This window comes from Martes martes, assembly GCF_963455335.1.
Source record: "Martes martes genome assembly, chromosome: 2".
NCBI classification, from domain to species: domain Eukaryota; kingdom Metazoa; phylum Chordata; class Mammalia; order Carnivora; family Mustelidae; genus Martes; species Martes martes.
The window spans coordinates 23,321,331-23,334,951 of record NC_137889.1 but is presented as its reverse complement, the minus strand read 5'-3'; the positions used below and the strand labels follow the sequence as shown (position 1 = coordinate 23,334,951).

The window sequence follows — 13,621 nt, the reverse complement described above, 5'->3', positions numbered from 1 at the left end:
TGCATAAAACAATGAATTCTGTTACACTGAATAGAAAAAAAAAAAAAAAGAATGGGAAAAATAAATAAATTATTACAAACACTAAAATGAATAAAGCTGGATATAATAAGGTTTATAATATTTCAGTATTACTGTGCGTGATACTCACTTAAGGTTAAAACAGAGGTTTTAAAATCATTTATATGTTTTATTCATAAAGTATTAGTCCCTCAGTAACATTACACACGCCAACAGTTACCAGCTTATTTAAGAACAGACAAATTTTTTAAATCAATGAGACACCTTAAGCCTTGAACAGGTAGAGAACAGATTCTCCACAATCTGATACCTATGTCTCTTAGGTCATCACTTTTTGTGCCTTTGCCTATTTCCCACGTGACAGCCAGAGAGATCTATTAAAGGCAGTTTCACAAAAATGCAATTTGGTTTATGCTTCTGCAACTTTCTTAATACTATTGCCTCTTTATGGAAAGCTTTATATAACCCCTTTCATCCTGATAAATTAATTACCATCTATCAAAAACTGGCCTTAAACATAATCAAACAAATACTTTAATTTATCTGCCTCATTTTAAGTGAGCACCTACTATATGCTATCAGCTGTGGTTCGAGGCACTAAGGATAAAGTGGTGAAAGAGCAGAAACACATTTTTTATAAAAGCATCCCTTCTAGGTCTACCTCAGTTCCTGGGAGCACTGACAGTTTCCTCATCTGTCTTCACCGTTAACTCTAGACTCTCTCTTCTACTCTACTGGAAGTTTCTTATTTGCAATTATTTGATAATTTGCTGGTCTCCTCTGAGTTTGTTATTTGAGTTGAAAATGTGATTTAATCTTTTTATGTTTTGTGTGTTACTTAGTGGCTGGCACGAGAAGGCATATAATAAAAATATGTCAATTGGATGAATTTTCAAGGATACAAAATATAGAAAACTGAAGATACCCACCGGTGCTGAAGTGTCTGTTGTAGGAACAGGTAATGGCAGATTTGAAAGGACGCCAAAAGAAGGAGCAGCAGGTTTGGCTGGTGTATAACTTGTTGTTGAAGAAGAAATCGTGTCAGCAACAGACAAAGAAGTGATAGTCCTGTTAGCTTCTTGTGGGGGATATGGAGGAAGAAATGGGAAACCCTGAGAAGCATAAGGAGGCATCCCACCTGGGTTACTATATAGGCTAAAGAGAAAAAAAAACAGAAAAAAAAAAACCACATTAGACTTTAGGGGTAAACTTATAAAATTATCCCCAAATGGTTCTAACTAACAATGGTCACGCCATAGAGACAGAATCTTGTTACTATAATCATACAACTGAATTAAATATTCTATATATTGATAAAATGTGACTCCCCCCAAATAGAAGTTTCCATAAAAAAGGAAAGTGTTTTGGAAAACATATAATTCAACTAGTCATAGTAGAAGTGAATAGACAAGCTCTTGTTGAGTTTTGAGCATTCTATTACCATCAACCATTGTCTTCATAAAGAGAATGGAGAACATTCAATCCAGGAAATGTATTCAAGACAGGTTGTTTGAACAGTAGCTCTCACTTTATTTGGAAAAATATAACTGAAAGTCATGACTGCTTTTCTAGGAAAAGGAAAATAGTTAAATGTATATAAGAACTACTAAAAATGTTAAAATATAAAAAAATAAAAACATACAAAAAACTAAGTATATAGATTAGAAAAAGTGGTACAGCACTTGGGATTGAATCAGAGAGCAATATTTATTTTCACAATGAAATAAATATCTGGGTCCTGGTTCAAAATGACAAGATAGCAAGACCTTGAAATCACCTCCTCCCATGAACACACTAAATCTACAGGAATATGGAACAATTTCCCCAAGAAAAAAAGCCCTAAAATTTAGTTGTACAGCTCCTACAAATCTAGCAAATATGAAAAATCAATACTGAAGCAAGTAGGAAAGCCTGAGACATAACCTCATATGTAAACACAAACCTCGACACAGAGACCTGTAAACAGGAGAAAACTCAAAACCTGAAGCTTCTTCCTGAAGAAAAAGAGTTTAAACCCCACACTAGCAGTCCATCCTTTAAGCCCTGCTTCTCAAAGAACAGCCCCCAAAACATCTAGCTTTAAAAACCAAAGGATCTACCCCAGGACCTAGCACAGAAACAGCTGATTGAGAGGCACCCAGATTTTAGGTGGAAGAGTCTCATTTCTTAATCTTAAAGTGTCAGCTTGAGGGACAGGTACCTAATTTAACCCCTATCCAGGACCCACTGGGATATGCTCTAGGGCCAAAGGGTGGTGGGTGCTCTCTCCATGTTCTCCCTCTGTCACACTCCAGAGCACCAATATCTCTTGGAAGGAAGCTCCCATGTACATATGGTGCCTGGTTTTTATGGCTGGTGCCCCAGGTTTGGTGGCTGCCATCTACGAGATACCCATTGAGGGCATGACTCTGGAGGCTGAGGCTTGCATTCCTGGGTCCCATGCGACTGTAAAACAATGAGAGAGACAGTTGTTGGCAGGCTACCACCCCCAAGGCACTGCACAGAGAGCAAATCGAATACATCCCTAGTCTTCCTGTGAAAGAGTCCGATAAACATGTCTAAAAGCTTTGGCTTGATGAGAAGGCTTCTGGTCTGACATACAACTAGGGGCCTAGGGAGGCACTCCCAGGAAACATAGGTTGGGGGATGCCAGCTCTGCAAACTCCCTCAGTCTCACTCCAGCTCCCCAGTATCTACCAGAAAGAAGCTTATACAATCATCTGGGGCCCTAATTTTGCAACTCTCCCAGGGACCAGACTTCCAGATCACCTGGCTCTGATGGCCAGCAGGCCTACACTTGCAGCCCCAAGGGACTATCTATATTTGCATACTTTAAAAGCAGCTACCTGAGGGTCTGGCTCAGGGTTTGGCTCCTAATCAGCCTGAATCCAGGGACTAGCTGAGCTCCTCTAAGGTCCTAGTACCCCCTCAAATACTGGGAGCCGTTAAAAATGTAATAGGCTTCTTAAACAATACAACGATTTTTGAGACAATCAAGAGGCAGGGCAGGGCTGAATGATAAGGTTCATCTCCTAGTCCAGTCCTCAAGACTGGGAGAGGTGGCTGTTTTATCTTATGCATAGAAACCAACATAGAGAGTCAAGGAAAAATGGAGAAAAAGAAAAATAGGTTCAAAACAAATGAACAAAAACTTCAGGGGGAAAAAATGTAATAAAATGGAAATAAGTAATTTATTGATAAGAATTCAAAGTGTTATATGTTCAATGAACTTGGGGGAAGAATGGATGAACACAGTAAGAACTTCAACAAAGAGAGAAAAAATATAAGAAAGTACCAAACAGAAGTCACAGAGGTTAAAAAAAAAAAAAAAGCCACTAGAGGATTTCAAAAGCAGACTGAATAAAGCAGAAGAAATGAGTGTACTCAAAGACAGGGCAGAGAAACTCATCCAATCAGAGCAGCAAAATGGAAAAAAAAAAGATCTCTGATTTGAAACTGTACTACAATGTTATAGCAGTCGAAACAGAATGTTACTGGCATAAAACTGTACAAATAGATCAGTGGGATTGGATACAGAACCCAGAAATAAACTTATACATATACTGTAGCCAAGAATATACAATGGGGAAAGGACAGCCTTGTCAATAAATAGTACTGAGGAAAATGGACGGCCACATGCAAAAGAATGAAATTACCATTCCCTTACATCATGTATAAAAATTAATTCAAAGTGGATTAAAGACTTAAATTTAAGACCTGAAACCATTAAACTCCTAGAAGAAAACACAGGAAGTAAGATTCTTGAAATTGGTCTTGATCATTCTTTGCATCTGATACTCTGTGTGTGTGTGTGTGTGTATGTATATATATATGGAGAGAGAGAGAGATGGATATATAGATATATATAAACAAATAACTTGTAAACAAGTTATTTGGAAACAATATGATCAACATGAGAGAGTATTTGCACTATCCTTGAAGGCTTTATTGTGAACCAATTTGTTTTATTTTGACCTCAGGAGCAGATACAACCTATTAAATAATCTAAGAAATGCATCAAACCTGCATTTTAATAGCCTATACATTAATCATAGAACTTATCTGAAATGGGAATAAGTAAACCTAGTGGCTTTTATCTTCAAATAACGTGAATGAACTTATATTCAACCCTACCCTGACAGAAAACAGGGTATACAGTTTTTAGATAAAGAATATTAGTGAGGCTTATATCTCCAGGACAAGACACAAGAGAAGAGAGATGAGGGCTGGGGCTGATGCACCTAATCTAATAATCTAGCTAAGCAGATTTCCAGGCGGTGTGCAAGAAGCTACCTGACTCCTGAGCAAGAGCAACTTCTTGGAAATTAAGCAGGACTAGGATAGAAAGCCAAGAAATATTCTGAGAAAAGGAAATGAAAAGACCAACAAGCTGCATCATCATTAAATTTCAGAATACCAAAAATTTTTTCTAAAATTTACAAAGGAGGGGCGCCTGGGTGGCTCAGTGGGTTAAAGCCTCTGCCTTCAGCTCAGGTCATGATCTCAGGGTCCTGGGATCGAGCCCCGCATTGGGCTCTCTGCTCATCGGGGAGCCTGCTTCTTCCTCTCTCTCTGCTTGCCTCTCTGCCTACTTGTGATCTCTGTCTGTCAAATAAATAAATAAAATCTTAAAAAATAAATAAATAAAATTTACAAAGGATCAGAAATCAAAATGGTGGGGCGCTGGGTGGCTCAGTGGGTTAAAGCCTCTGCCTTCAGCTCCGGTCATGATCCCAGCGTCCTGGGATCAAGCCCCACATCGGGCTCTCTGCTCAGCAGGGAGCCTGCTTCCTCCTCTTTCTCAGCCTGCTTCTCTGCCTACTTGTGATCTCCAACTGTGAAATAAATAAATAAAATCTTCAAAAAAAATCAAAATGGCATTGGACAATTTGCAGTAATAGAAGCCATAGAGACAATAAAGCAACACCTTCAAAATTCTGAATGGAAAAGCACTTTAGCTTAGAATTTGAACTATACTGATTTTTAACTCTGAAGGATATAGTAAAGACATTTACAGATTTTTTTTTAAGTCTCAAAATTTGTCTTCTAAGAATCTGTGGCATACTGTATTTTCAAACATTGGACACACCAATATTTCTGGTCTCATGCTCTTTCAGAACCTTACCTCTCCACCAACCAAGAGGAAAAACCCATTTTCCTTCCCTTGAATCTGATCAGGACATTGCGACTGCCTTAACAAACTGAATGCAGCAAAAGTAACAGTGAATGACTTCAGTATCCAAGTCATAAAAAGCAATATGATTTCCTCATAGCTCTCAAGATGTTCATTCTAAGGACCACCATTATGTTGTAAGGTAGCCTAGGCCATAGAGAGAGGCCACATGTAGGTATATTCCATCTGGCATCCCTAGGTTAGGCCTCTGATGATAGGGTGAAAGCTCATTGCTGATAAGCAGAGCATACAAGAGCTCTCTGATGAACCCTTCCAGAGATGAAGATTAGTAAGCAAAATTCATGTGTTCAACATTTTCAGCCAAAATTTGCAGGGTAATTTGTTATGAAGCCTTAGTTGCCAGAACAGATTTTAGCACCTAGAAGTGGAAAGCTGCTATGATATTAAAAAGAGAGAAGGAGAGAGAGAAATCTAAAAGTGGGAGTGGCATTGGAACCTGACAGGTGAAAGCCAAATGTACCCTTACAGAGGTTAACAGTAGCTTGAGGGCCTTGGAGGACTGGTCAAAGAGCACTTACAGGAAAGTGAGGAAAATGCTGGAATGGGAACTTTGTTATGTATTAGTAGAAAGGTACCAACAATGTTGCTTGCGATAATGGGGAAAGTAGACAATGTACAGGCTTAACTCATTTTATTATGCTTCACAGATACTGAATCTTTGCTCGCTTCATATCTCTGTGTCACATTTTGATATGCTCACAGTATTTCACACTTTTTCATTATTATTTTTGTTATGGTGATCTATGATCAGTGATCTTTGAAGTTACTATGTCAACTGTTTTAGAGTGCCATGAACTGCACTCATATAAGAAAGTGAACTTCATCCATAAACGTGTGTTCTGACTGCTCCACTGACCAGCTGTTCCCCATCTGCCTCTCTTTCCCTGGGCCGCCCTATTCCCTGAGACATAAAATTAGGCCAATTAATAACAATGGCCTCTAAATACTCAAATGAAAGTGAGACTCAGGTGTCTCCCACTTTAAATCAGAATGATTAAGCTTAGTGAGGATGGAATGTTAAAACAAAACAAAACAAAACAAAGCAAAACTGAGACAGGCTAAAAGCTAGGCCCCTTGGGCCAAACAGCCAACTTGTAAGTGGAAAGGAAGGCTTCTTGAAAGAAATCAGAAGTGGTACTCCAATGAACATGCAAAATGATAAGAAAGTGAAACAGCCTTATTACAGATGTGGAGAAAATTTTAGTGGATTAGATGGAAGATTAATCAGCTATGACATCCCCTTAAGCCAAAGCCTAATCCACAGCAAGGTCCTAACACTCTTCAGTTCTGTGAAGGCTAAGAGAGGGGGAGGAAGCTGCAGAAGATTTTGAGTCCCTTCTCTTTTTCTCTTGATGAATCTAGAGGTTAATCAGTTTTATTGATTTTTTCAAACAGCTTCTGAGTTTCACTGATCTGTTCTACTTTTTTTTTTTAGTTTATTATTTATTTCTGCTCTAATCTTTATTATTTTCTTCCTTCTACCGGTTTTCAGTTTTGTTTGTTCTTTTTCTAGCTCCACTAAATATGATTAAGTTGTTTGAGGTTTGTCTTGCTTCTTGAGGTAGGTCTGTATTGCTATAAACTTCCCTCTTAGAACCACTTTTGCTACATCCCAAAGATCTTAGATCATTGTGTTTTCATCTTCATTTGTTTCCATGTAACTTTTTATTCCTTTTTTGGTTTCTTGGTTGACCTGTTTAGCAGCACGTTACCATGTATTTGCTCTTTCCAGATTTTTTTCTGGTGGTTGATGTCTAGTTTCAGAGTATTGTGGTCAGAAAAGATGCTTGGTATGAGTTCAATCTTTTTTGAACTTGTTGAGACTTGTTTTGTGGCCTAATATGTGATCTATTCTAGAGAAAGTTCTATGTGCACTTGAAAAGAATATGTATTCTCCTACTTTAAGATGGAATGTTCCTAAAATATATCTGTTAAATTAATCTGGTCCAATATGCCATTCAAAGCCATTGTCCCATTGATTTTCTGTTTGGGTGACATGACTATTGATTTAAGTGGGGTGTTAAAGTCCCCTACAATTCTTGTATTAATATCATTTAGTTCCTTTATATTTGTTATTAACTGTTTTATGTATTTGGGTTTTCCCAAGTTAGGTGCATTGTCATATTCTCTTGTTGGATTGTCCCCTTTATTATCATTTAGTGTTCTTTTTAATCTCTTATCAGTCCTTGTTTTAAAGTCTATTTTGTCTAATATAAGTATAGCTACTCTGCCTTTCTTTTGACATCCATTTGCAAGGTAAATGTTTCTCCATCCCCTCACTTTCAATCTGCTGCTGTCTTTAAAGCTGAAATGAATCTGTTCAGGCAGCAGATAATGGGTCTTGTTTTTTGTTTTGTTTGTGTTTTTTTGTTTGTTTTGTTTTTAAATAAATTCCGTCATCCTATGTCTTTTGATTAGAAGGTTTAGTTCATTTACACTCAAAGTAATTACTGATAGTTATATATTTACTGCCATTTTGTTACTTGTTTTACGATTGTGTCTTTAGTTTTTCTCTAATTCTTTCTTGCTCTCTTTAATGGTTTGCTGATTTTCTTTAGTGATACACTTGGATTCCTTTCTCTCGATTCCTTGCTTATCTATTACTGGTTTTTAATTTGTGGTTACCACTAGGTTTGTATAACATTTTCTGCATACAGCAGTCTATATTAAGTTGATGGTCACTTAAGTTTGGACCCATTCCTTATTCCTTTCCCTACACATTTTAGGTATCTGGTTTCATATTTTACATCCTTTTGTGATCCCCTGATTTTTTACAGATACTCTCATTTGTTATACACTCATTTATAGACTCAGAGTCCCATTTTATATTTTTTGTAGGGCTGGTTTAGTAGTCATGAACCCCTTTATTCTTGTTTTTCTGAGAAACTCTTTATCTCTCCTCCTATTCTGGATGATAGCTTTGCTGGATAGAGTATTCTTGGCTACAGATTCTTCCCTTTTAGCACTTTAGAAACTTAGCACATCAGAAACTTCGTAGGTCAGAAGAGAATGGCATAATATATTCAAAGTTTCTGATGAAAAATCCACCAATACCCTTATGGGGTTTCTTAGTATGCAACCGTCTTGTTTTCTCTTGCTGCTTTTAACATTCTTTCTTTATCACTACTTTTTTTTGCCATTTTAACTACTATATGTCTTGGTATGGGACCTCCTTGGGTTGAGTTTCTGGGCGGATCTCTGTGCCTCCTGGATCTGGATATCCATTTCCTTCCCCAGATTAAGTTTTCTGTTATTATTTCTTCAAATAAAATTTCTGCCCCCTTTTCTCTCTCTTCTTTTTCTGGGATCTCCATAATGTGAATGTTATTATGCTTGATAGTTACTGAATTCCCTAAGCTATGTCTCTTGCTCTTGAAGGTAATACTTTATGACTAAGAGGTCCTGTAGGGCTTTGCAGTGCAATGCCCCCTGTTCCCCAGGACCTGGCGGTTCAGGGTGTGTTGTGTGTCCTGTTGTGTTCTTGCCACTTTTCCCTTCAGTCCAGTTTTCTGCAGTGGCTCTCTTTGCCTGCTGTGGGCAGTGTTTTGTCCCCAGCAGGGGTGGGGTGCACTGGTCAGCCTGCTAAGTAAGACTTGGAGCCTCTACTGTTGGGCCTGGGTCAGCCTAAGCAGATTTGCAGAGTGCTTGGGTGGGGCATGTACTTTTAAGAAGATGCGCCTCAGGCTTTTCTTGCACCTCTCACCGTGCTTGCTACAAGGATTGATGCCCTGCAAAATGCATGGGTTAGGAGTCAAGGTGTTGGCGAGGGTTGTGCAGGTCTTCTGGGAGAGGGACCGCACAGTGCTAGGACTGAGGCAAGTGTGACTGGGAGGGTGGATCCAACAAAGCACGTTGGGCAGGACTTGGTGTAAGCAAGTTAGGTAGGGAATGTCAGTGCCTCACTGCTTCCCAAAGATGGCATATCTTTAAGGTGAGGGGCAGGAATCATATGCCACCTCCTTTTTTCTAAGGGGTCTCTCTGAGATCCCCATGTCTCTGGAGAAGCTCTGTGATGAATAAATCACTCTCCCTTCCATGTGCTCCAGGCATTCTTCAAATTGCTGATTCTCCGCTGTATCTGTTCAGGCTGTTCGGAGTGCTGCCCCTTTAGGAGCAGGGACTCCACTTCCCGAGGCCCTCCAGGCTTTCCCAGAACCAAACCTGCAGATTTTCAGAATTCTAGGGTTTAAGTCCCATTGGTTCTAAGAACTCACAAAATTCGACCTCTATCACTTTCAAAGCCAAATGTCTTGGGGGTTCGTTGTCATCCCCATGTGGGGTTCCTGATGTGATCATCTGTTTCTCACCACTTACTGTACTCCTGGCTTCCTCTCATCCAGAGACAACCACAGTAAATCGCATCTGACTTTCTTTGATGTGGCCTTAGGTTGTGGAGTTCATCCTGCCAGTTTTCAGGTCATTTTCTGGATTACTCATGCTGATGTGAGTGTTATCTAGTTGTATTCTTGGAAGGTAAGCTAGGATCCTCCTACTCCACCATCTTCACCTCTCTCCCCTTCACGTACCTTTTTTTTTTAACATAATGCTATCACACACTTAATAGGTTACAGTATAGTGCAAACATCACTTTTATATGCACTGGGAAACCCAAAAATTCATTTCATTCACTTTACTGTGATTTTCACTTTATTGTGGGGATCGGGAACAGAATCCACAGTGTGCCTGTATTTACTGAACTGGATGATCTAGCTAAGGAGACCAGCCAGTGTTAATGGTGCCACCTTACTTCTAGTTGGCTGCAATAAAACCTGAGAGAAGAGAAAAAGAAAGAACTGCTAAAAATAAAGAAAGAAGGTTTCCTGGGTTTAAAAAAATAAAAATGTCTCTCATTCCTGCATTCTCCAAAAGTCTCAAATTAAGAAAGAGCTTTAAAGAGAAGATTAAACCCAGGGTGGGCTGGAAGATCCTTTGTTAACCCATCTGAAAAACTGAGGCAGTGCCTTACAGAACTATCTGGTAAGAAAAAAAAGGCTTTCTAGGGCTTCTAAGAATCTTAAGGAAGTTGTTTCTCAGCAGCCTGATGGGAAGCCCAAAGGCTTATTTTGCAAACTTGTGGTATTAATTTTGTCTAAAGAAATGAATGAAAAAGTGGATTCATAAGAAAACTACAAATACATTTAAGTAATTTTATCACCTTGGTCTAAAAGAGAGACAATATCAAATGAAAAGTGGCCTGTGGGACCCTTAACTTCTATAAAGCTGAAAGCAGGCTGGAAAAACTACTCATCTGCAAATAAGGGCTACATTTTATGGAAAGGAAGCATGATGCAGAAGGCAAACTGAAGAACCCAGGATTACTCCATGAACAATCATTCCCATAAAGTGAAACTAAGTCCCAATCAAAGAAACGGCAACATGTGCCCAACTGGATTCAGAACTTCTATGGACCAGTGGCTCCTAAGTAGCTCCCATTTTCTCCGTTTTTCAGTGGAAGGGCCTATAGCAGTTAGCCTAGGCCTACAGTACTACTCTATGGATAGGTGTGTGAGGGACAATTACCCACTACCCTGTCTCTTTAATTCATTTGTCTCTTTAATTCACACCAAAAAAATTACACTTGAAGAAAATACACAAGAAACCTCATCTGTACCTGAATCTGACTTGGATACAGAAACCCTGGACCCCCAACATGAGCCTGATTATTTAATGTGACAAAGCCTGGAAGTTTTAGGGGAAGGGGCTGAGTACATTTCTGCATATAAGAGAAAAGTAAATTCTTAGTCCCAGAAGAACTGTGACATACTGTATTTTCCAAAGTATCAACAGAGCTCTTGATCTTTGCCACTCTATCAAGAGATGGAATCTATTTCCTCCCTTTTGAACCTGGGTGGGACTTTGTGACTGACTTTAACTGCCAGACATGAAAATTAAGTGAGCCTTCAGAGGATTTCAATCCCTAGACTTCAAGCCACAATAGCTAATGGAAAAAGTGGAACAAAAACAAGTTATTTCCAGTAATCCCTAACCAAACTGCAGATTCACAAGAAAGATACATGTCGTCAAGGTGTTCATCACAATCTGAGAGGTCTTTTTCAGAGCTGCTGAAAGATGTGGAAAATTAAAAAGGTGAAACAACCAATGGAAAAACGAAAGGAATTATTAACTCCAGAAAAAGCAAAAAATTATACCATAAAGGAAATGTAATCATAACAAAGTACTTGGCTCAGCAATGGGGAATATTTACAGAATTGAAGTAATGAAAATACCAAAATGAATTTAAGATCATGGTATCAGTCACTAAAAAACTAAGGGAAAGGAACATTATGAAAGATGAAGAGAACTAAAATCCTCATCAATCATAACAGGAAGCTGATGTATATAATACCTAAAATTAAAGAACCAAGACATGTATGTATATATTAAATCTAAATTATTCAAAAAGATGGAGGTAAATATTGGGAAAGCTGCTAAAAGAAGAAAACACAGTTGCCTCTGAAAAGTATGAATATATCTGCGTGAAGGTGGGAATGAAGAGAATTGCCTTTTAATATCATTTGAAAATTTAAACTATGATTACTTTGATAAAAGTAAGTAAAAATAAATCTATACAAAATCTTTTTTTTTTTGGTATAAATATACTTACTATGGAAATGCTGTTGAAGAAGGAGCTAAAACTGGAGGATTCTTCCAAAACTCATCCAATAGACTCTGAATAATTTTTCCAAGATCTGAGTGCATTGTAAACTAAAATTAACAGCAATACAGAATGATCAAAATCACTTCCAGACTCAGTCTTAATAGGATAATGTCATTCTAAAACTTAATCATAAATCTACTTTTGCACATCAAGAATTAAATGAAAAACAAAGGATATTGTGTCAAATGACCAGATTAGCCATCCATAACTTATAATATTTTCCTATACTCAATACCGTAAATCAGTTGAAAATCTATTTAAGCAACAACAGAGCTAAAATATTTCCACATTTTTAAAAATAATTTGAAGGTTTAAAGGTCAATACTGAGAGTACATTTAAGTTACAGTCCTTCACATTAATCAGTCATTTATGTATCCTAAGAACCTTAAGGCATATTTGAATTTTATCCCCTCTTAACAACTACAGAAAAATCTACTGTGAACCAAAGTTCTAACATTAACAGGTCCTCATCACAGAAAAACAAATAACCTTCAAATAATTATTATCTTTAGATAAAGTGACCTTTTTTTTTTTTTTGGAAAATTACTTATTCCAAATGAGATTTTAAATGCATTTTAAATTTCTAAAATATGTAGTAGTAAAGTAATACACCTGTTATACTACTCTGAAATAAATTATACTATATACTTACATTGTTTACTAATGGAGAGGTAACATACACCCCTTGCTTATCCATTAAGTGATGTCGTATGGGCGGATAAACACTGATCACTGGCTTTTCCTGAGGAAATTGTGGAGGGAGCAATCTGTTAAATGTAGAACAGATGAAAAAAAGACAACTGTTATATTACAATATTCATAATTCTAAAACAGAGTTAAAAGCCAATTAAATTGGCTTTATTTATTATTTATTTATTATTTATTTCATCTGGATTAATTATTCACAGTAATAAGTGCCTATTATGGTTGTTGATTGAAAATACACAAAAAGATATACTTTAGCAACAAGATTATAAAGCAATTCAATACAGTAAAACCTTAATGTAGAATATGAATACCCTGAGTTATAAGACATTCTTCACATCATGTCAATTGATTACTTTCAAACACAATATACCAAGCCATGCAAAATCTCAGATAAAATCAGATCAGGTATTTGTATCAGGTGAACCACAGTAACCAGTCTGTCTATTGAACCACAGTTTCTGGCCATACAATTTTTTTGCGGTTTTCCTACTTATGAAATACTGCCAAGAATTATTACACCATCTAATGAATTTTTAAAGAGTAAGTAGATAAAAGCTAAAGCACTACAATTAAAACATTGTAGCTGTCGTTATGCCTTGGTTCTATAAGGCTCTCTTGTAATTGTCCCCATTAACACAACTCTCCCATCTGTCAATCTCATGGTTTCAAATAAAGAACAGTAAATTCTCAATAAAAAAAAAAAGAAAGAAAAAGAAAATATTAACATTTATGAACTGCCACAAATTTAAAATTCAGTATTGATGTCTTAAATGGATTTTACTGGCTATGGAAGTCTGATTTCTAAATCTCTCTAAACTCTGAAGAATATGCCCCTTTAAGACTGTCTCTCTCTGCTCCATTAGCTCAGAAAACAATTTATCTAGCAGCACTGTCATGAAGAAAACTGGGTCCTTTTTGGCTTTTCCTACTTAGCCCTACCTAGGGCATTTGATGGAGATAAAACTACTTCATTCAAGTAGTTAAAGATGCTAAGCTAGTTTTGTAAATAAAAGACAATGAATGGCCTTTGGAGCCCAAAAAA

The 13,621-nt window shown here is 37.3% G+C and overlaps 1 protein-coding gene across 1 annotated transcript in view; it reads right to left on the bottom strand.

Moving 5' to 3' along the window:
* The window catches only part of VPS37A (VPS37A subunit of ESCRT-I), a 48,041-nt gene that overhangs the window by 12,730 nt on the left and 21,690 nt on the right, over positions 1 to 13,621 (bottom strand). The window contains exons 3-5 of the mRNA XM_080796864.1: positions 12,524 to 12,638; positions 11,817 to 11,917; positions 948 to 1,173 (exon numbers count right to left, since the gene is read on the bottom strand). Of these exons, the coding sequence (XP_080652990.1) occupies positions 948 to 1,173; positions 11,817 to 11,917; positions 12,524 to 12,638 (442 nt within the window). The remainder of the gene's footprint in view (positions 1 to 947; positions 1,174 to 11,816; positions 11,918 to 12,523; positions 12,639 to 13,621) is intronic.